General features: G+C 38.8%; 1 protein-coding gene across 4 annotated transcripts in view; it reads left to right on the forward strand.

Moving 5' to 3' along the window:
* Positions 1-22867, forward strand: part of kiaa0586 (KIAA0586 ortholog) — a 128345-nt gene that overhangs the window by 27976 nt on the left and 77502 nt on the right. For all 4 annotated transcript variants that reach the window (XM_082142285.1, XM_082142286.1, XM_082142284.1 and 1 more), the window contains 3 exons: positions 17250-17454; positions 19500-19610; positions 21657-21880. In XM_082142285.1, the coding sequence (XP_081998411.1) occupies positions 17250-17454; positions 19500-19610; positions 21657-21880 (540 nt within the window). The remainder of the gene's footprint in view (positions 1-17249; positions 17455-19499; positions 19611-21656; positions 21881-22867) is intronic.

Below are 22867 nucleotides of genomic sequence, written 5' to 3' on the forward strand. Positions count from 1 at the left end.
CTCATTACCTGTGCTGACTACGGCAGACAGCGAGTCTAATGTATTGCAGCCTGTTTGCTAATGGCAGCCGCCAGTCCTGGCACAGATGTTGAGCTGTAGAGGAGCAGTGCCGCCCAAACTCCCTGTTCCTTCACGGTGATTAATGAAACCCCAGCTCACCGAGCTCCTCTCTCTGCCTCGACGGACCGATTCGGTCTCTCAGGTCCCTGCTGTATTTCCTTCACGCTGTCAGATTTATACCAGGGTGTAGTGCATATTTATGAAGTGCACTCTCCATTTGCACTCGTGGCTTGTTTTTCTTACATTTACTGTCCATGGCTCTGGATATTAATCATACGTCACTCACTCCCTCTGCTGCAGCTGTCGCTGCTGTTATGGTCGTATACCAGCCTCATAATTGAGCGAAACGCTCCAGTTCTGCAGGAAGTAGGTCTAAGGAGCCAACTCGTACACCAGGGTACTTGTGGTGAATGTTAACATTTAATTTGTTCTGTTTAAAGGACTTCATATTTCCTTCTGTATGCTAATGTCATTGTTTAATATTCGGATATCAGCTGTCCATTTTATATTCCACCCCAGCTCAAGCCAATTGCCTTGAACGCCAGAAGCTGGATCCCAAATTTGCATGCTAGCCAGACTAAGTAGTATGCAAAATGTTGATTAGTGCACCCCAAGTCCAGGTACTTTGAAAATAGTAATAACAGAGGTGCCTAGATAGTGTACTATTTTTTACTGAAATGTACGTCCTTGGCTTCTGTAGCACATTATTCCATGAGCACTGCATACAAAGTTTAAGAGCAGATTTTAAATGTTTGAATATAAAATACAACATACTAACATAATGAACTTGCATATTAATAAATAACACTGTTGTTGACAGTATGTGTGGTTAAATGCAACTGTGGTATCAATGATTGTATGATGTTGTAGTTCATTCAAATACTGGTATATAGTCTTATTACATACCTAAAGTGATAGTTCACCCAAAAATTTAAACTCTTTCATCATTTACTCACCCACATGTTTTTCCAAACCTGTATGACTTACTCTCTTCTGCAAAAATCAAAGAAGATTGTTATGGCTAAAAACAATATTGGACCCCGGTGACTTTCATTGTATGGGCAAATTTATTTATTTATTTTGTCTTCTCAGAAGACAGTCAAATACAGGTTTGGAAAGACATGAGGGTGAGTAAATGAATTTTCATTTTTGGGTGAACTAGCCTATCCCTTTAAAGCTATGTAAATGAGCTAGGTGAATCGGACATCTTCTGATAGTTTGTCTTTGGTGTTGTTTTTAAAATATGATCCCAATGGCTTCATCAATGTCATCTCATACTAGTTTAGGACTTTAACTGTCCCACTTTACCTGTAATCACTCTACATACTTTTAGGTCATAGTAAAACTATGCAAATTGGAATACGGCCCATGGCTTTGCACGTTTAAACGTTGCAAAGTTATTATCATTTTACATGGCAGTCTAGAATAATCCATTCTGATTGGCCTTCAGCAGTCACATGTTTTGTATACTACTGTTCAAAAGTTTGAGGCCAGAAAGATGTTTTATTTTTTTAAAGAAATCAATATTTTAAGATTTAGCAAGGATGCATTAAATAGTGTAAACTGACCGCTATACTGTGTAACTGAAAGTTTTCCCAGGCAAACGATTGCCTGATAAACAATTATATTTATTCTCACAAAACTTTAACTTAAATGCATAGTTCACCCAAAAAAATATAATTTATTCATGTCGTTCCAAACTTGTATGACCTTTTCTTATGTGTAACAAAAATGATATTTATTTTTTGTTTAGTTTTTTTTACAATATAATACAATGAAAGTCAATGGGGTCCAGTGTTCTTTAGATCCTTAAAAAAAAAATATATCTTTTGTGTTCCACTGAAGAAAGCCGTAGTTAATTTTTACGTGCACAATCCCTTTAATGTCCGTTCATTTGGTATGAATGCATGTAATAAACGGCACAGTATACAGTTAGCCAGTCATAATTGCAAAATAAGTCACTTCAGGATGGTACAAGACCAACTCACTATACATAAACACATTACATAGCTGTGTCCAGTTTAACAAAAGGAAAATGGACCACTTTAGGGTCAAAATGGTGTTTACTTAAGCTCCCCCTACCGTTTATGTCCCGTAGATATCAGTTACTCTGCATTAATTTGGTGTCTCGGAATTGACTATCACAGTAACAAAAAAAAATGTAATGAGATTCCTCGTTGTCACTCCCTGTCTGCTGCAAGCATTCGCTCCAAATTTCATCTGACATAGTGAAGACTGCGTGTGATGTAACATCATATTTTCCTGAGTGCTGCGCTCTTTTTGACGTGGGGCGTCTGACTGCCGTGGGTGCCGTATTTAGTGCTGCTGGGAGACGTTTCGGTCTGTTGCCCTTTCCGTCAATGGGGCAGGCCGTGGGGGGGGAGGAGCCCCTTAGCGTGTCATTCCAATGTGACGAACAGAGATGACACGGGCAGAAAATAACCTTCTATTTCAGCCCCAACCAAACCCCCTTTAACATCTGATGGAACCAGCCAATCACAGCTTTCTCTGTTGCTAGGTAATGGCTCTGCCGCCCCCGTGCCCAAGTATGTTAATACAAGGCGAATCGCATCCCCCTTGCTGAGACGAGAGATCATACGGATGTGGGTGTGTTGGGGGTTTGTCTACTACAGTGAGGGAGAGCGGCTGAGATGATGAGAAAAAATACAAAGGCCAACAGGCAGAATTATAGGGGATAGACGAGAATGAATCATCGCAGTCAGATTCAGTTGTTTGGTTTCCTCAGCAGACGGCTTTATACAGAAACAACCTGTCTTCCATTTAGTGAACAGGTTCCCTCACATTAAAAAGAAAGATCAAACTCTGTTCTTCATTTTTGTTTCTTTGTGTGTTTAAGGTGTAAAGGGTTTTGGACCCTATACAAAATCTTTCTATTGAATTCACACTATTTCGACAGTGAAATTCCATTGTGACGCCGCCTTTACTCTCTCTCGTGTTGTTTCAGTAACTTTGTCTTTCTAGAACATGTTGTTCTTCCATTCTTTCCCTGAACAGTCTGTTAAATGTTTTCTATTTGAATATATTGGAAAGTACTATTTATTCCTGTAATGTCAAAGCTGAATTTTCAGCATCATTACTCCAGTCTTCAGTGTCACATGATCCTTCAGAAATCATTCTAATATGATGATTTGCTGCTCAAGAAACATTTATTATTATTATTATTATTATCATCAATGTTGAAAAAAGTTGTGCTGCTTAATATTTGTGTGGAATCCGTGATGCACTATTTGCATAATTCATTGATTAATATAAAGCATTTATTTGAAATAGAAACCTTCTGTAACGTTATAATAATCTTTACTGTCATTTAATCAATTTAATGCATCATTGCTGAAAGTATTAATTTCTTAAAAAAAAATTTTTTTAATCGTACTGACCTTGAACTTTTGAACAGTAGTGTATAGAGTGCTTAGTATGCAAATTTCATGCATGGATTTCCCAAAGGAATTGGATTAAAAATCCACCACTTGGCTGAAATTAATCATGCAATGTAGTTAGACCATGTGACAGTGTAGCATACTACTCTTTAAAATGTCTGCCATTGCATACTGTTTCGCATACCACTTCTAAAATGAGTAAAAAAGTAGGATGAATTCGATTCTTTTTCATTTCAATTACAAATTTACTTGAATCCACTCTACATACTGCACAGTATGCAGTAACATTATCGCTATTGTGTTACTTTATGGGTGTTCGATGATTTTATTCACTATATTAGCTTTGTTATTTGACTTAAACCAACAATATCATGCAGTTCCTCTGGAATTTTTTCTTAGTGTGGACTTGCATGTGTCCATTCCCAGTGCTCATACATCAGCCCTGCAGGCGCTGTGGTGTGTCAGCAGCAGGCCAGTATGCAGTGACGGACGGCTTGACAGAGTGACAGCCACCAGAACAAACACACCACACACACACACACAAACACACGCATATGTATGTGCTTGCATTAATATGCATGAACCCTGCACACATGCCCCTGGTTGTTATTTGGGGAAAAAAGACCTTTACGTTAATCAAAAAATGCATGAGCTTTGTATTAAGTGAGATAAATATTAATGAGGAAGCATGGTTTGGATGGGCGGATGTAGTTTAATAACAAGCGTATGTGTTCGCTGAGGAGAATGCTGGGAAGGCCGGCAGGACGCAGGCCAGTGAGCGGAATACTAATGCGGCTGCATATCTTTGTTCCGTTCCAGCCCTCACGTTTCTCCGGAGTCATTCACATGCAGTCGAGCGCACTGTGTCTGTGGACGTACAATCAGGTTCTTGTCCCCTCCTAGAGCACATAAATATTGCTCTATTTGTTATCACACGCACAGGTGTTATTGCAGTACCTTTTGTGCTAGTGCAATCATTTGTCTTTTAGTGCGTTTCTAGTGTAGGTTTTTAACAATAAGGTGCTCAAGGTATTTTTGGTAGTCGCTCAGTATTTATTTATTTATATATATTTTTTGATGCCTTAAAGGACAAGTTCGGTATTTTACACTTAAAGCCCTGTTTACAGATCGTATCTGATGAAATAGAACGGTTAAGATTAAAATTTGGACACATGCTGCTGTCCCGAGAATTTTAGGTTTATTTCGCTTCGTCAGGGGTGTTCACTGATATGTTCCCTCAAAAATCGCTGAAAAAGATGCATTCCAACAGGTTTTATCGTAGTTTTTGTCCAACTCCATTGACTTAATAGGACGTGCTGTGAGACCGCAGCACCTTTACGGTATTACTCCGCCGTTTCTTCTTCTGCTTCTTCTGTGTATTCAATGAAATGCCCGTGGTTTGCTTGCAATTGGCAAAGGTGCATTATCGCCACCAACTGGGCTGGAGTGTCTATTATTCAAGCTCTCAACGGAAGAATCACGGGTGTGACGCGTTTGGCAAAATAGGTCCACAAAAGCGAAATAAACCTAAAATTCTCGGGACAGCAGCATGTGTCCAATTTTAATCTTAACCGTTCTATTTCATCAGATACGATCTGTAAACAGGGCTTTAATTGTAAAATACCGAACTTGTCCTTTAATGTTAAGCTATTTTATTCAGTTCCCATCAATTTACACCGATCAGGCATAACATTATGACCACTGACAGGTGAAGTGAATAACATTGATTATCTCTTTATCACGGCACCTGTTAGTGGGTGGGAAATTTTAAGCCGGGTGCACACTGCGATTTATTATAGTCCTTTACGATTGTCCCTTGTCAGACTGTACGGACATGATCGTCGCTGTAAGCCATGTCACAGTGTCGGATCTCAGTTGTCATTAATGTCAGACTGTACGACAGTCAAGACGCGTTAAAAATGGACACACACAAGAAAATTCCGAAGTTTTACATCATCAATCAATGACACTTACGTTCACAGTGAGCTGCATTATATGCAGGATCGAGATGGTGGCTACACAGAAATCTCTAACGTTCATTTTGGTCATGGCTTGTCTTGAAAAACGAAGACAATTTGACGGTCGTCGTAGGAGTCACACTGCAGGACTGTGAGTCAAATCGTCAGATATAAAAGGTCAAATTTGATCGAAGGGGCATGGATTGGCTTTCGGTGAACATGTCAAACTAACGATCAAAGACTTCAGATTTTAGCCTAGGATCAGAGGAATCTTTTAGGATTTGCAAAATTTGTTTTAGATGGCCAACTCGTGGCCACAATCGTACAGTGTGCACCCGGCTTTAGGCAGCAAGTGAACATTTTGTCCTCAAAGTTGATGTGTTAGAAGCAGGAAAAAATAGGCAAGCGTGAGGATTTGAGCGAGTTTGACAAGGGCCAAATTGTGATGGGTAGACGCATCTCCAAAACTGCAGCTCTTGTGGGGTGTTCCCGGTCTGCAGTTGTCAGTATCTATCAAAAGTGGTCCAAGGAAGGAACAGTGGTAAACCGGCGACAGGGTCTTGGGCGGCCAAGGCTCATTGATGCACGTGGGGAGCGAACGCTGGCCCGTGTGGTCCGATCCAACAGAAGAGCTACTGTAGCCCAAATTGCTCCGGAAGTTAATGCTGTTTCGGATTGAAAGGTGTCAGAATAGACCGGTGCGTCGCGCAGGTGTCGCTCATTATCAATCACGCCACCGGCTTCACGCCATTCTCCCACGGCCCTCGGCCTAGTCCTGCTCGCCACACAGACGCTGTTGCATAAACACGTTGGATATTCATATTTTGTAATTAAGTGGTAAATTGTTTTTTGCTAAAAAAAAAACACTCATGTCGCTTCAGAAAATTGAGGTTAAACCACTGGAGTCACATGGATTACTTTAATGATGTCTTTACTACCTTTCTAGGGCTTGAAAGTGGTAGTTGCGTAGGCTGTCAATAGAGGGACAGAAAGCTCTCTTAACGGGTTTGGAACGACATGAGGGTGAATAATTGATGACAGAATTTTCATTTTCTTTAACAGCCTTGTGAAAGGACACTTCATAAAGGGTTTTAGTTCTTTCAGTGGAAGTGCATATGTTTGAATTGCAATTCGTTGTCTTTGGTTGTCAATGCGACATTTTTTTAGAACATTTTACTGTGCAAATATGACTTGTTGTGTGTTCACGAATGATGTTTGCGTTCAGTAGACTGCGTGTGTGTTCTCCCCTCCTCTCCCTGCTGTAGCCGGACCTTTTCCAGGGGGAGTTTCACCACATTAGTGGACTCCAGTCTAAATGTCACCCACTACTGAAAGACAACCCCTCCCTGCACCAGCAAGGAGCCCCTGCAATGACCTTGATCCCGTAGAAATGTCACGGTATCCACCCCGCCTTGACATTACACTTGAGAGAAGGGACTATATTTGCACATGAAGACTCTTGCCATTAAATATCCCACACAACCATTTGTTGAACCTTCTGTTTGCTTGGCTTTGAATGGCCCTCGTGTTACTTTTACTCTCTGTCATTTGTCTTTGTATTACACACTGGTGCTTGCGTAGTTAGTCTACCTAATATAGCAGCATCTGTAATAGAGCCTTGTAAATGTCTGATTTAATCAAGTTGATCATTTAGCGTTATTTGTTTAGTACAAGGAAAGTGTCTCTTTACATATTATCATTACAAATAAAGAGTCATTTCACTCATCTAGCTCGCCTTTAAAAAACTGCACACAGTTGATTTCATTAGAGCCATCATAGGAATAAGTTATATTTTAAAATATATAAAAATAGAAATTAGGTTATTTAAATTGTAGTAATATTTCAAAATAATGCTTGTATTTTTGGTTAAGCCTTGGTGAACATAAAAGACTTACCGACCCCAAACTTTTCTACAGTACTGTACTTTTTAGTAATTTTTTTTATGGAAAATGTGTTGTAATTTCTTTTTCTTTGGAACAGAGGTGCACTGCTGCCTAGGATTTCGGCTTTAGACGTTGTATAACAGCCTAAGTTAAAATGTCTGTTCTGGAAGAACATGAAAAACGTTAGTTATGTGCCCACAGTGTGACGGAAACCTTAAGGGATTTTAAGAGGAGAGTTTCATCATTCTGGTGTCGCATTCAGCACTGTCCTCATCTCTGGTTCTCTCCTTCAGGCCCAACTGTGTTCTGTCCTGTAAAATTGCTTTTAAATTACATTTCTAGGTTTCTTCTAAGATTTCCTTTACTATCTGTGGAGGAGAGGAAATAAATGTCCATTCGGAATATCCCATTTCATCTACTTTTGCTCTTTGGAAGTTGACAGTGAGCTGGACTCAATGTACCGGTCAGGTCTTTAACCCTCAGTGTTTCCCATTATAGCAGAATATACAGTCAAACCAAAATTTATTCAGACACCTTCAACATTTCTCACATTGTCACAGTTTATTCGCTATAGTTTAGAAAATGGTAATAAAATATGACAAGAAGAACTCAGACTTATCAAATATGATTATTGATATTTCACTGGTTTTGGCCATCGTTCTGTTAGACTGTCTCACAAATGAATTAGGTTGAATATCTGTCAGCTGAATACCAATTTAGCTCAACCAATTACCAAGCAATGCTTAATTTTGTTCAGTCTGTGTTGTAAAAAGGTCGCATTAGCAATTAAAGAAAAAAAACACTTAGGCAAAACATGGTCAGGTCAAAGTGTCTGAATAATTTTTGGTCCCAAATTTGTATACATTTCACTGTATTAAGAATTTTTGGGTATAATATGTCACAGTTTACTTTATTTTGCTATCCTCACTTACATAAATGAACTATATTAGTGTCCTTCACCCACTAGTAAAAAAATATAAAAATGATATAATTTGGTTTGACTGTATATAATAGGGCTGTCAGTTAAACCTATTAATTTAGTGAATAGACATTTTAATTAAAAGCATCAAACCAAGCTCACCAACATCCATAATGTAATATCTTCAATTGGATGTTTTTCTCTATAAATATTGACATATGCAATTCATTAATCAGAATATTATTATAATTAATTTGATCAAAATCAAAATTTGAATTGAGTGTCAGCCCTAATAAAGATTAGCATAGTGAGATTTTAAAATAACATCTGTAATAATTTGATAGTATTCTCATCCAGCGCCTCTATTACAGAGCACATTTACTCTTCATTCTCGATCTGAAAACGTAATCATCTGAAAATCGGATATGAGGAAGAGTGTTAAAGGAAGCAGGGCGCCCTGTGCAAATCATGATGAATGTGTGCGAAGGAGCCGCGCTCACCCATGCTGTGCCGCCAGAGCTTCACTTCGCAGCCTCTGGCATCAGGTGGCCGGATTTAAATAGCAAGGGCCGAGGCCACATCTGTTGCGGCTGGTCTGGTGGAGAGAGCCGCCGATGCTCGGGTCTGTGTGTGTGAGATGACATTTAGATGAGTGGGGATTTACCCAGCAGCTGTGCAGACGCTGGTCGGCGTGATGGATGATGGGTCCGGTTGCCTAATGTACAGCACAGAAAAACAGTCGTGTGCCGTTGCTCGAATGCTTGTGTGGATTTTTGTAAGAGACAAAGGTTCCCTTCTAAACCACAATTATCTGTAGTTTGTTTGTTTGTATATATGTGTGTGTGTGTGTGTTTCTGTAACAGCTTTACGTTTATTAGAGACAAATACATAAGCTTACTTCTGCTGCATACCAACTGTATCTACACTGTTCAGAAAAGAATACTAGCGATTAATGTTTCAAGCTTTTATGCTACTTTTTTGTGACATTTATTCACCGTGTGGGTCTGGAAATTAATATGCATCTTTTTTCTTTTCTTGTGGCTAAAAATATCTTTAATGTGTCAATAATGAATCAAGAAGGAAATGTTTAAAATTTTAGATTGATATCAATTGATATTGCTTGTAGTTCATTCATCACTTTGGATACATGTGCTCTAGTAGCGTTCTGAACATTTGAAATCCATATAAATATTGTATGCAGTACACAGTCTATATACTGCAAAATAGTATGATTACTATAGTAGTATTAATCATTCCGAACCAACATATGGATATGGATACTCTTAGATCCTCCTCTTTTAGACTATATTGTTTTGAATTTATACTACCATACTACATGTACTATTTTTGCGTTATGTATAGTCATGTGAATATGGATTGTCTTAAATATACTCTTCTAAAATATGTGGGTTTGGATGCTTCTCATACTATTTTTGCAGTGTGCAGTTTGTGAATACACTTATATATATAGATATAGTATTACTCTTTTAGACTGTGGGTTTGGATGCACACTACCATACTAATACTTTTTTTTCAGTGGGTATAGTGTTATGTGCATACAGTATAGTCTTGGATATTGGATATCTATAGGTTTGGGTGCGTACTTGTACTTTTTTTTGTGTGCAAAATGTGTAGTCTTATGTGCATATAGTCTTATATATTATCTTCCTCTTTTAGAATATAGGAGTTTGAAATGCATACTAATATTTACTTTTTGCGGAATGTATAGTTGTGCGTATGGATAAATATGGGTTTGGATGCTTACTATTTTTGCAGTATGCAGTTTGAATACTCTTATGTGGATATGTATAGTCTTGGATATAGTCTTCCTCTACTAGACTGTGTGGGTTTAGATGTATACTTCCATGCTAATTCAAATTTTTGTGTAAGGGTTATGTGAATATGTAAAGTCTTGGATATAATCTTACTCTTTTAGACTATAGGTGTTTGGATGCATACTACCATGCTAAGACTTTTTAAACGTATGTATAGTCTTATGTACATATGTATAGTCTTATATATTTCTCTTCTAGGCTATATGATTTTGGAATTCATACTTTACTATTTTTGCAGTATGTATATTGTATACAGTATGCAATTTTATGCCTTGATGCAACCTATTAGATTATAAATACTGCATAAGAATGAGTAGTATAGTAGTATGCATCCCACACTATAGACTAGAGGAGGATGGCTACATGAGTTTGGATGCATACTATTAGCCTATACTACTCATACAATTTTTTTTGCAGTATGTAAAGTGTTAAAGGGTTAGTTCACCCAACAATGAAAATTATGTCAGTAATTACTCACCCTCATGTTGTTCATTGTTCATGTTGTACGTTGTTTCATTCATCTTCGGAACACAAATTAAGATATTTTTGATTAAATCTGAGAGCCGGCTCACTCCTTCATAGGCTTCTCTGTAACTGAAACTTGCCGGCCCAGAAAGTTAGTAAAGACAATGTTTAAAATAGTCCAAGTGACTACAGTGGCTCAACCATAAGTTTATCAAGCGATGCGGAAACTTTTTGTGCGCAAAAAATAACGACTTTATTCAACTATTAATTTTCTTCTGTGTGGGCCTCTGAGTGAGTTTGCGTAGTGTAACAGCGTAGCGCTTCTGCTTTGTACGTCAGAACATAGGCTCACTATTGGCTGATGCTGGTCATGTGTGTGATGCGTGTTATGCTGACCAATAGTGAGCCTACGTTCTGAGATGTAGTCACTGAGCCACTGTAGTCACTTGGACTATTTTAACGATGTCTTTACTAACTTTCTGGGCCGGCAAGTTTCAATTACAGAGAAGCCTTTGAAGGAGTGAGCCAGCTCTCAGATTTAATCAAAAATATCTTAATTTGTGTTCCGAAGATGAACGAAAGTCTTACGGGGTTGGAACAACATGAGAGTGAGTAATTACTGACAGAATTTTCATTTTTGTGTGAACTAACCCTTTAAGCATAAGTATAGTCCTGGTGTGGAAAGTTGTGTTTAATTGGCTATTTTGTTAAATAACGATTATGTATGTCATTGAAACAGTGCGCGGTCACCTTTACAAATATAGTCAGCAGTCAGAAACCCTGCTGGTTTTTTGTTACCCAGGTCTCCCTCGCTCTGCATGAGGTGCACCTCGGCACAGTGAATAACCCAAATGCCCCTGACATTTCACTCTTCCTCACACAATTGATATCTCTTTACCAGACCACACGTTTGAAGCTCACACTGTTTCCTCCCTCCACATTACTGCATCCCACTGTTGCCTTTTCCTGAGTAATTGAGGTGAGATCAGTGGGAAACCTCACCCTTCCTCCACCCTCTGCTTTCCAATCTCCTTTCACCTATTCAGAAAGAGGTTTTTCCCCTTTCGTTCCTGCTCCAGATCTGCTGTGACAGAGAAATGAAGCCAGATACAGAGTGCTCTGATTGGACAGATGGGGAAAACACATCTTCTCTTTCGTTCTTTGTTCTTTTGGATAATGAAGTCCACAGAAAGAGTGAATCTCCAAGCTTGAGGTTTGGTGTTTCATCAAGTTAAACCTTGGGTGATGTCTATCTAGACGATAAACCGAAAATGTGGCACATGTTGATAAAACGCACTTTTCCTCTTGCAGCTGACAGAAAGTCGATATTCAAGTTGAGAAATATTCGAAATGTGTAACTATTACGCCCGACGATATGACAGGTGTCACCTATTGATTATGTTTTCATATTGGCACACAAACAACCCTCAAATGACTATGACAGGAGAAAAAGAAATCCATATTCCATCTGGCAGTGCATCAAAAGGACATCCGTGCTCATTTTTAGAATGAATCCTCGACATAAACATGTGCACTCATTAAACGCCACAGTTTGTAGCTCAGAAATATCCGCGCTGTTCGTTGAAGGAGACATTAGCATCGCGTGACCTCTAGCTGGGCGTTCTCCTTCCCTGCCTTTCCGTATCTACACCCTAATCAATTTGAGCGAGATCAAAAAGCCCGACATCTTCCTCTTCAAATGGATTAGCTCCTTTTGTGGCATCTTAAGGCTGATTGAGGGAAGTGTGCTGTGTGGAATACATCAGGACAACTGCCGCCCCATGCAGCACTGCTCTCGCCTTCATGTTTATTTATTGCAAAGCTCCTAAAAGGCACAAAAAAAGCACCTGTTTCCTTCCCTGGCTTCCTGTCAGTAAATGAAACCTGGGGACAGAAAGGCTGCTCTGATGAGACGGATGTCTAATGCATCTGCCTGTTGTGCGTCTGTTGCCAAGCAGTGGATCAAACACAACACTGTCTCGAGTTAACACAGGCTTTCCAACATCAGACGGTTAACCTTGAGAGATTTCGGATGTATCGTCTGTATCATATCCATCATTTAAGGACAATTTACTAGACTTGTGATGTTTGGAAGCGTCCACTGTCAGTAATTCAGGATGAATGCAGGTTGAAATCAAGTTTTGTTTTTATTGCATTGTACATTTCATAGACTGCTAGAGACTGACCTGGTTTGGTTGTTTCACATCTGGTTTATCTGGCTATGCTGCACTTTTCCTCACTTATATCCTTTTTATAAATAAATGTTCTCTCAGTGTTTTTGATTTTAGTGCTTTTTATTTTTACATTTATTTTATTTTTCTTAAACTTCAATTTTATGTTTATTTCTATTTTCTTATTTTAAAAATAATTATTGCATTTTATTTGTAATAATTAATTAATAATGAATCATTTATTTTTACTTATTTATTAGGGCTGTCAATAGATTACAATTTTAAATCGCACCTTTATCGTTTAATTAAGCACACACCATTTATCTGGTTTAACGTGTTCATTTTGTCATCATTTGCTATAATATCCAGCAAAGTAAACCATCAGATTGAAGGGTGATTCTCACAAAACTGTATTTTCTGCAAGAATTTTTCAAGGTAAATTTAGATGCCTTCCTAAAAAAGGACACTTGGAGACTCCAAAAGGACACCTAGTAACCAAATGATATATGGAGTCCATATAATTCATAATGTATGCACACCAAAGCACACATGAAGAAAAAAAAAAGTTACAGAAAAACAACTTTTCAGAATTCATAGTGTTTAGTATGTTTACAGTGCAACAGCAAGCTTGTTTATATTTTAGACAAGTCAAGTTGCAATACCGAACAGGACCACATAGAGATGCCAAAAAAAACCTGAACCAAACACCTTGACTTGACTGCATATACTACAGTTCACGGATCCATTCAGAATTACTAAACACAGGAATCCTGAATGTGTGTGGAAACAACGTGAATGTACGGCTCCTGTACTTCACCGCAATCGCCTTTACCCTTACCCTATCATCAGGGCATACAGCGGTGGGATGTTTTGACATTCAGTTCAGTCTGTATTTCACACAGCGCAATGCGTGAGGTCTTACTCTTTAGAAAAAAAAATCACAGAATATGACAGAGCTCGTGTTTAGATTTTATTATAATTTTTCTATGAGTGTTGCCCATGTATAACTCGCCACCACAATGCTAGGTGATGTGAATATTTTCCAGTGCATTGCTGTGTGGTTGCTAGGGTATTATGGGCGGTTGCTAGGTTTTAGCTTACTAGCACAAGTGTCAATGATATTCTAGTCACTAGATATGGCTCTGGTCCCTCATTCAATACATCTTTACATAGCTATGTTAAAAATGCTTTGTGCCTTCTCAGAATTCTGTGTAAAGACGTAATGCACCTTTAATGCATAAAAGCCAGAGCTCCAACTCTCCTCAATCACTATTTTCAAAGAATACAGTTCTAATTGCTGTGTAAATGTATTTATGCCACTTCTGAGCAACATTATATCTATATAGATTGTGTAAAGGTTTCGGAAAGACACCTAAATGCCACTTCAAAAGCGCCACCTTTGCTGTTCTGTTTTATCAAGTGAAAATCTGAAGTCGTATCGCTCTCCTGAACAAGCCGCACGGTTTTAGGGATCATATCATTTAAGTATTGCACTTAAGACTACAGGTTTGTTCAAATCTATGTATGAGCAACAGTAATATTAATGCTTGCCTTAGTAATCCAGTCAAATTCTATTTGATCATTTCAAATACTGATTGGACAGATGGGGAAAACACATCTTCTTTTTCGTTCTTTGTTCTTTTGGATAAAGAAGTCCACCGAAAGAGTGAATCTCCAAGCTTGAGGTTTGGTGTTTCATCAAGTTAAACCTTGGGTGATGTCTATCTAGAGTAGACGATAAACCGAAAATGTGGCACACGTTGATAAAACGCTCTTTTCCTCTTGCAGCTGACAGAAAGTCGATATTCAAGTTGAGAAATATTCGAAATGTGTAACTATTACGCCCGACGATATGACAGGTGTCACCTATTGATTATGTTTTCATAATGGCACACATAATGTACCACCCTACATTATTTCCTGCTATTTATTTTCTGTCTGACATCCATCACGTTATGCAAGTTAAAAGCACCACAAATGTTTCTTATTCTCTTTAAGTCTATGAATAAAGGAAATGATTCCATTAATAAAAGTCGATAGCATCTCAGGGTCCTGTATATATTGCACATGGCAAGATTAAACTTGCTTTCCTGCACAGTTTTCTCTAACACGCTCTCAGTGCCTGCGATGCATAATTGCCTGAGATTCTTCTGCCTTCTGTTCTTTGTGCACAGGCAGAATGAATGGCTCTCTGTGTGTGAAGTGGAGTAAATAGACACGTTACTGTGTGCGTCGGAGTGTTGATGAAAGCAAGCGTGTAGATGCTTATTAACCGTTTCGTACTGCAAGCCTCAGAAATATGGTATGAAAAGGCTGGCGTTGGACGACACTCTTTGCACACCATGTGTCCGGCCCTTGAGACTGGACACTGTCTGTCTTTCAGCTCTGACCTTTGTTTTGAAGGCAGCTCTGGGAAGCAGTTTCTGTCCCTCCCTCGCTATCTCTTTGTCTCACTGTATCTCATTTCATTTTCTTGCTTGTTCCAGTTTCCTGCTCGTCCCTTTTCATTTTTATCACGCTTTGTATTTCTATGCCGTCTCCTCTTTGTTTGAATTTTCTTCTCCTCTTTGTTGTGCCACCAGCTTCTCTCTCTAAATAAAGTAATCAAGCTCAGCACTTTATTTTCCTCGGTGTGCATTCTCACATGACAGGTTTCCTTTCTCTCCGGGACTTTAAAAGAGAACACGGATCCTTAAAAAAACGAAAAAGAGAAAAAAAGCCTGTCCAAGGAGATAAGAGCCAACCTGTGGGAAAAAGCAATCAGAGAAACACGAAACCCATATTAACCCACATGACGACATTTATCTCTCAGACCAACACTGATCCTGCCTTTTCAGATGGGAAGAATTTCATGGCCTGAATCTTAACAATTTTGAAGGACATGTCCAGGTGACGTCACCCATAAATTAAAATAATTCATTTATATTCTTAGGGCACATGGGGCCCTATCTTGCACCCAGCGCAATTGACTTTGTACAGCGACGCATGTATCATTCCTATTTTGCACCCGCACACAGCGGACTTTTCCCTCCACAGACGCACATCGGTTAACTAAGAAATACACTTGCGCTCCCGGGGGCGGTTCAGCGCAAAGAGGAGGCGTGTTCCGGCGCAAACGTTCCCTGATGCTATTTTGCAGGTTTAGAAAACAATTCCGCCACTGACCGAAAAAATCTAGTTTAAAGTCAGTGGCGCGGTGCGCATGTTATTCATATGCTATTTTAAGGGCGCATGCTTGGCCATAATCAATGTAGCGTGTGCACAACGCGCATACACTTTGATTCTATCATCTACACAGAAGCAGCAGTTTTCATTTTTGCAAATCATACATTATTACGATAGATAGATAGGCCCTTGGTGTGCAAAGAGTGCCATATATATATATATATAGACATATAGACTCTCTCTCTCTCTCTCTCTCTCTCTCTCTATCTCTCTCTCTATCTATCATCTATCTATCTATCTATCTATCCTATATATATCATTGAAATACTGTATTATGAAAAAAAAATTATTCAATGTTGTTGTATAGAGAATTTGGGAGAACATGCACTTAATTATCTAAAAATAATGTCACAACGCAAAATATCTGGACATGAATATAAGCGTTGTTTTACATAAAATGCATACATTCTGAGGTGAAATGTGACTGGCATGTTTTGGTGAAATTCACCCCACAAGATTTGCAAACCTTCACCAGACTTTAACATCCTGTTTAAATGCATACCTCTTTTGCTTCCAGTATGTCAAGGAAAGTAGGTGTGATCTGCCTGAAAAGTGTCTTGTATTATTTCAAATTGGTTAGCATGATCTTGGCAAACTGAACCCGTCTCCGGGTGATTAATAGCCTCAACATTAGACAAGCACTGTAGTGTTGGAGAAATGGCCTTCGCTGTAACGTTAGATTGACTGGCAACCTAAGACTGTGAACACAGTCCAGACTAAAAGCCCTTGGCTGGAACCCGATGAACCCCTTCAGCTGAGGGCCCTCAGGCCCCTTCATTACAGTGCGCAGATGTGCCAGTATAAATACATATTTCAGCTTCAATCTGAGGTGATTCGGGTTTTACGCCTTATACTGCTCGTGTGAAATGTGGTGTAAACGTTGAGCTGTTTAGACAGACTGCGGGAAGTGCGAGCATAGGGCGGATTAGCGGACGTCCTCCGGCAGTGTTTCAGGGTGCGCGCTCATCCTCTGATGAATAAGGTGAACATCACTGGTGGATGACCTCAGTGTCCTTCAGCTGAACTCCATATGGTAATTCACAGTGCAGTACATTGAATAATAATAATTTTGAATTTTGAGATATCCATGAGATCGCCATCGCTTGGTGTCTAAGTGTTCACTTCGTACCTTGTGTCAGTTCTCAAATTGAAATTGAAATTTAATTGTATTTTATTATCAGCTTTAACATCGGACAAGCAAATTGAAATTTTGGTTTAAAGCATTGCTAGTTTGATCAAGGATAGCATACTGGAAAAGGGTACATAATTTGGCTTCTTGCATGATTGCACCTGATGTAAGAAATTTGACACCTCTGTGCATTTTATTTTTCTCAGGACAAGCCAGACGCCACCTAAAGAATCTGCTGCTCTTACTAGAAGTGCACATCCAGAAGAACCAGCTTTCATGAATCCACAGAACGAACAGGAGAACCAAGGAGAACATACACATGTGGCGTCGTCCAGCTCGGCCGTCCAAAGAGCCAATCAGATGCTGCAGGATCTGGGGCAGATTAAAAATGAGATGAGGGGTCTACTGCAGGTGAGAGCTTCAGAAATCTATGCTAACTTTCACACTCTGATAGTCCTGCTTTCGGTTTAGTTACTAGAATGGATCTCTGCAGTGGCATTATCGGTCTTGGCCAAACCAATTAAAACTTGAAATTGCTGTCTTCTGCTAATTTGTCGGTATTCTCAAACAGCTCGATGGCAAAAAATTGGCTTTGTCATGTGGATTTTGTAGCATGCAGACAAAATAGCCTCATCTTTCTGTCCGTCTGTCTGTCTGTCTGTCTGTCTGTCTGTCTGTCTGTCTGTCTGTCTGTCTGTCTGTCTGTCTGTCTATCTACAGTCAAACCAAAATGTATTCAGACGCCTTCAACATTTCTCACATTATCACAGTTTATTCGCTATAGTTTAGAAATTGGTAATAAAATATGACAAGAAGATCTCAGGCTTATCAAATCAGTTGATATTTCACTGGTTTTGGCCATCCTTCTGTTAGACTGTCTCACAAATGAATTAGGTTGAATATCTGTCAGCTGTTAAATTTAAGTGCACAATTAGATAATACCAATTTAGGTCAACCAATTACCAAGCAATGCTTAATTTTGTTCAGTCTGTGTTGTAAAAAGGTCGCATTAGCATTAGCAGTATTTTACTGGTAGTCCACTCTATGAAGAATTTGTGTGTATAATATGTCACAGTTTACTTTATTTTGCTATCCTCACTTCCATAAATGAACTATAGTGTCTAGCATCCACTAGTAAAAAAAATACAAAAAATGATATCTGGTGTCTGAATCATTTTTGCTATCTATCTATCTATCTATCTATCTATCTATCTATCTATCTATCTATCTATCTATCTATCTATCTATCTATCTATCTATCTATCTATCTATCTATCTATCTATCTATCTATCTATCTATCTATCTATCTATCTATCTATCTATCTATCTATCTATCTATCTATCTATCTATCTATCTATCTATCTATCAAGTCTGTCTGTCTATCTATCTATCTATCTATCTATCTATCTATCTATCTATCTATCTATCTATCTATCTATCTATCTATCTATCTATCTATCTATCTATCTATCTATCTATCTATCTGTCTCTCTGTCTGTCTCTCTGTCTGTCTCTCTGTCTGTATGTCTCCATCCATCATCCATCATCCATCCATCCATCCATCCATCCATCCACATTAATAAATAAAAAAAAACACAAATTTTTTTGTCTCTAAGTTCCACTGATATATGTATAAATATAGACTATCTACTGCTATAAGTGGTATAGTAAAATCTCTACAAGTGGACACATTTCAACTGTCTACTGGAAAATAAATACACAAGCATACGCCCTGTCCTACTCTTGCCATTGATCAGCAGGTTTCTGGTCATTTAAAGAGGCCAAATGACAGTCCAAGTGTTGAGCTCCGGATCGAGTTAATCTATTTGTAGAGGGACCACTGATGAAATCAAGCCGAGACACGGATCCGAGGCATTCGTGGCTCACTGACCAGACACCAATTTTTTCAATTGTTTCTTCCCTTTGCCACCCACACTAATAAATTACAGCGCCTCTTCGTTCTTACCAAATGTGCCACTGCCTGTTTCCATCCATTACTGTCACCCTCGCTCTCCCAATAAGCCATTGAGTTTCCAGGCACGTCTTTTGCGGCTGAAAAATTCCATCAGCCCAGAATAATGTAACATACAGCAAATGACACATTAGCATATAATTGAGGATGCAGGATTTGAATGCTCTTTGGCCGCTGTCAGAGAGGCGCTGTCGCTCTCTCTCTTTCTCTCTCTCTCGAAATGAGGCAGCCAAGTCACAAGTCTCACCGTCTGGCCTGTTTTAATGGAATGTCACTCACATTGCACTCTGTTATGTGCCTGCCAGCAATATCCTATAATTTTTGTGAAGAAAAAAATGAAGTATTATATAGGTATCACAATTTGCCTCTGGTGCTAAAACGTAGCATTTAATCGTTCAGTGTCTGCTGCTTATATGTGTAGTCCAAACTAAATTTTTGTAGTTTGCTACTAAGTCTCTCCATCTCGATCCATGTCCTTCCAGACTGCTGATGCGTTTCCTGTGCAGAATGCCAAGTCGACCCAGATCAGCAGGAGCAGCCATCTCGCCCCCTCCGCCACGGCCCCGCCTCCTTCCACAACCCCCGTCTCCATGGTAGGTTCCCATGGCAACCCCATCCTCCGCAGTTCCAGGTTTACGAGCCCTTCTCCTCTGTGCAGTTTCTATCCACAACAACAGAACGGCACAATTGTACTTTTGTATCCTTGCAATTTCAGCCCCGCTGTTATTCAGAGACCGCTTCGATAAATCAGTGTTATCACTCGTTTACACCTGGGCTTCAGAATAAATGCGCGGCACCCCTCCCAAACGCAGCCGCAGCAAATTTAGGTTAGGATTGTTTCTCTTTCTTTTGCCCCGAGTCAATAATTGCATCCACCGATTTCGATTCCAATTCGAATGTGTTCAAAATGTTGAATTATGTGAATTACACACTGCATGATTTAACCAAACAAAACTCACTCTGTCATATAATTGACCGTTCATCTCGTAAACGTCTTGAGAATGTGCCCCATATGCCCCTTTTGCTTAATATCACCCAGTATATTATGAGGACAGAAAGTACTGCTGTAAGAAAATCTATGGAAGCGCCTGATTAATAGTATTCTAGTGCCTCGGATGTAGTTGAACGTTTGACAGGAGCACAGGGTTGAGGTTAGAGAGTCCCTCGTCAAGTCGAGCCTGCCAGAGCAGCATCTGCCGGCCCATGTAATGGATTTATGGAGCTCTCCGACAGATTTATATTCAGGAGAGGATGAGAGGGAGAGACAGCCAAGGACCCTCGGCTGCCCACTTTCGTGCTTGCCGAGAAGGAACGTGACACGTATACTACAGGGAAAGACGCAGCGGTTCAGGGCGAGATTTACACGGGGCTCGTGCAGCAGTCGCCTGTATTTGACCGTGAACTCTTAGCGCACGTTTCACACCATTTTCGGGATCAAAACATGCAATTGAGTTGATATATTTTGATATGTATGAGACATTAATACAGTACAGTTTTGATGAGCAATGATAATCATTCCTCGACAGTAACATGAGAAAAATAAGGGGTGGTTGCTGGTACTGTCACTTTACCTATTGCTTACATAATATTATATTTGTTACATGTAAATGTGTGTTTATTGTTTTAAAACTTAAACATATGGTTTTCTGTTGTGTATTAGACATTTTATTGCAAATTATGCTGACTTAGTCCATCACAAAGGTAGCATTATCCTTGTGGCTATTATAGATGGAGTTTTGTTAAAATTGCAAGAATTATTTGTGATAGTTAGCATCAGTTAAAATAGGTTGTAACTTAATGTTTTAGTGGAAAATCTACTTTGGCCAGTAAGTTTTTCTTTTTTTTTTTATTAATTAATTATAATTTTTTAATTATAATGCATTAAATTGACAGTCAACACATTTATAATGAACAAATAAATGCTGTTCTTTTTAACTTTATATTAATCAAAAAAGTATCACAGTTTCCACAAATATATTAAGGAACACAACCGTTTTCAGCATTGATAATAATAATAATAATAATAATAATAAATGTTTCTTGAGCAGCAAATCATCATATTAGAATGATTTCTGAAAGATCATGTGACTGGAGTAATGATGCTGAAAATTCAACTTTGACATCACAGGAATAAATTACATTTTAAAATGTATTAAAATGTTTTTTAAAGTTTATTTTTTATCAAATAAATGCAGCCTTGGTGAGCATAAGATACTTATTTTAAAAACCTTAAACAAATCGTAAAAAAAAATATTTTGGCTAATATAATTATTTATATGAATAATTATTCTATATAATAATAATAATAATAATGTATATCACAAGACAACTATTTATTAGTAATAAGATCTCCTCTGAATTGAGACTTGTCAAGATGTTGGCAAAGCAAAATAAAAATCTGAACTACTGGTCTGTCAGCAGAAAACAAATCCTAATTGTTGAGTCCTGAAAATGCTTCTGAGAAAACAACAACAGCAGTGCTCACCCGTAATGGCTCATAGCAGCATTCCATTAAACATATTTATCATATTTATTCTCTGGAGCGGCACTCTTACAAAGACAGTTTGTTTTCCCCCTCCAAATATACACAGTCATTTAAATGCATCCAATATCTCTCAATCTTCCCTCCTCTCCCGCAGCCCCCAGAGCCGGTTGATGTGATTGCCGTCAGGGATGCTCCTTTAAACAGACCCAGCATTCTGAAGAGCATCCGGCCGCCCACATCCATGTTTGAGGATGCAGGACTGGTCCTGAGGCAGGTCAGGCAGGGCAGGAAGGTTCTAGAGGAAAACCTGGAAGCCATTTTGAGAGCCAAGGATGGAGAAGTGCTTCACACGCAGTTAGAGGCACTGTCGAAAAACAGGTATGATATGTCCTTGTACAAAAAAAGGACAATAATGATATTTCCATGGTATTGTTACATTGAGTTTTGAAGTGCACTAACAGTTTTAGTTAAATACCATGGTGTAAGAATACAATAATCAGAGACTATCACTGAACCATGGTACTGCCACATTACTTTGTAAAGCGTTGGCTTTTCTTTTCTTTTTTTCTTTTATTTACGATTCCTCATGAGTATCAGTGTTGACATTGGGGGGGGAAATCTGGCAGAAGAAATTGCTAGTCATAAAGTGTAGCACAGGAGCAAATTTCCCCGTGCCTCTGAGAGTGCTGCTGGTTAACTTCTGCATGTTTTCATGCTTGTGAAAAGTTAGGCCGTGCTGAGGCGGTGAACCGGTATGAGATTTTGATTGACAGCTGGCCTCAGAGCACACTCCAGGCAGAAAAGGGCTAAGGCAAACGGAACCATCACTGTGATTGGCATCTGTCAGTGGAGGCCTCTACCCAGATCCTGCCAAAGCCAAGCTTCATCTCAATATATTCACCTCTGAGAGCAGGGCATGGGACCACCTGAGGTTAACAGCTCTGGCATCACATTAAACCCGGCACAGAAAATTAGATCAACGTTTTTAACAAAAAAGGCAAGCACTTTGTCAGCCGTGTGGGGTTTTAATCAAATTTGACTGCTCACTATTCTAAAAAGAACATTGCAAGTATTGCTTTTGCAGCTGTATTAATCTTTAGGCACTTGGTTCACAATTCAAAAACATCTTTCCATCAGCCATCTTTTTTTTCTTCTTCTTATGTTTTAGTGATGGATAAGAATGTGCAAATTGTTATTAATCATTTTTAGTCACAAATACAATTAATGAAGTAGTTCAACTAATAATGGTAATTGTTCATATTTACTCACTGTCATGTCCAAACCATATGCTACTGTTATTATATATTTATTATTATTATTATTTTTATTTAATTTTTTGTGGAAAAGAAAAGAAAAGTAGATTTT

This window comes from Leuciscus leuciscus (assembly GCF_965113295.1).
Source record: "Leuciscus leuciscus genome assembly, chromosome: 17".
Taxonomy (NCBI): Eukaryota; Metazoa; Chordata; class Actinopteri; order Cypriniformes; family Leuciscidae; genus Leuciscus; species Leuciscus leuciscus.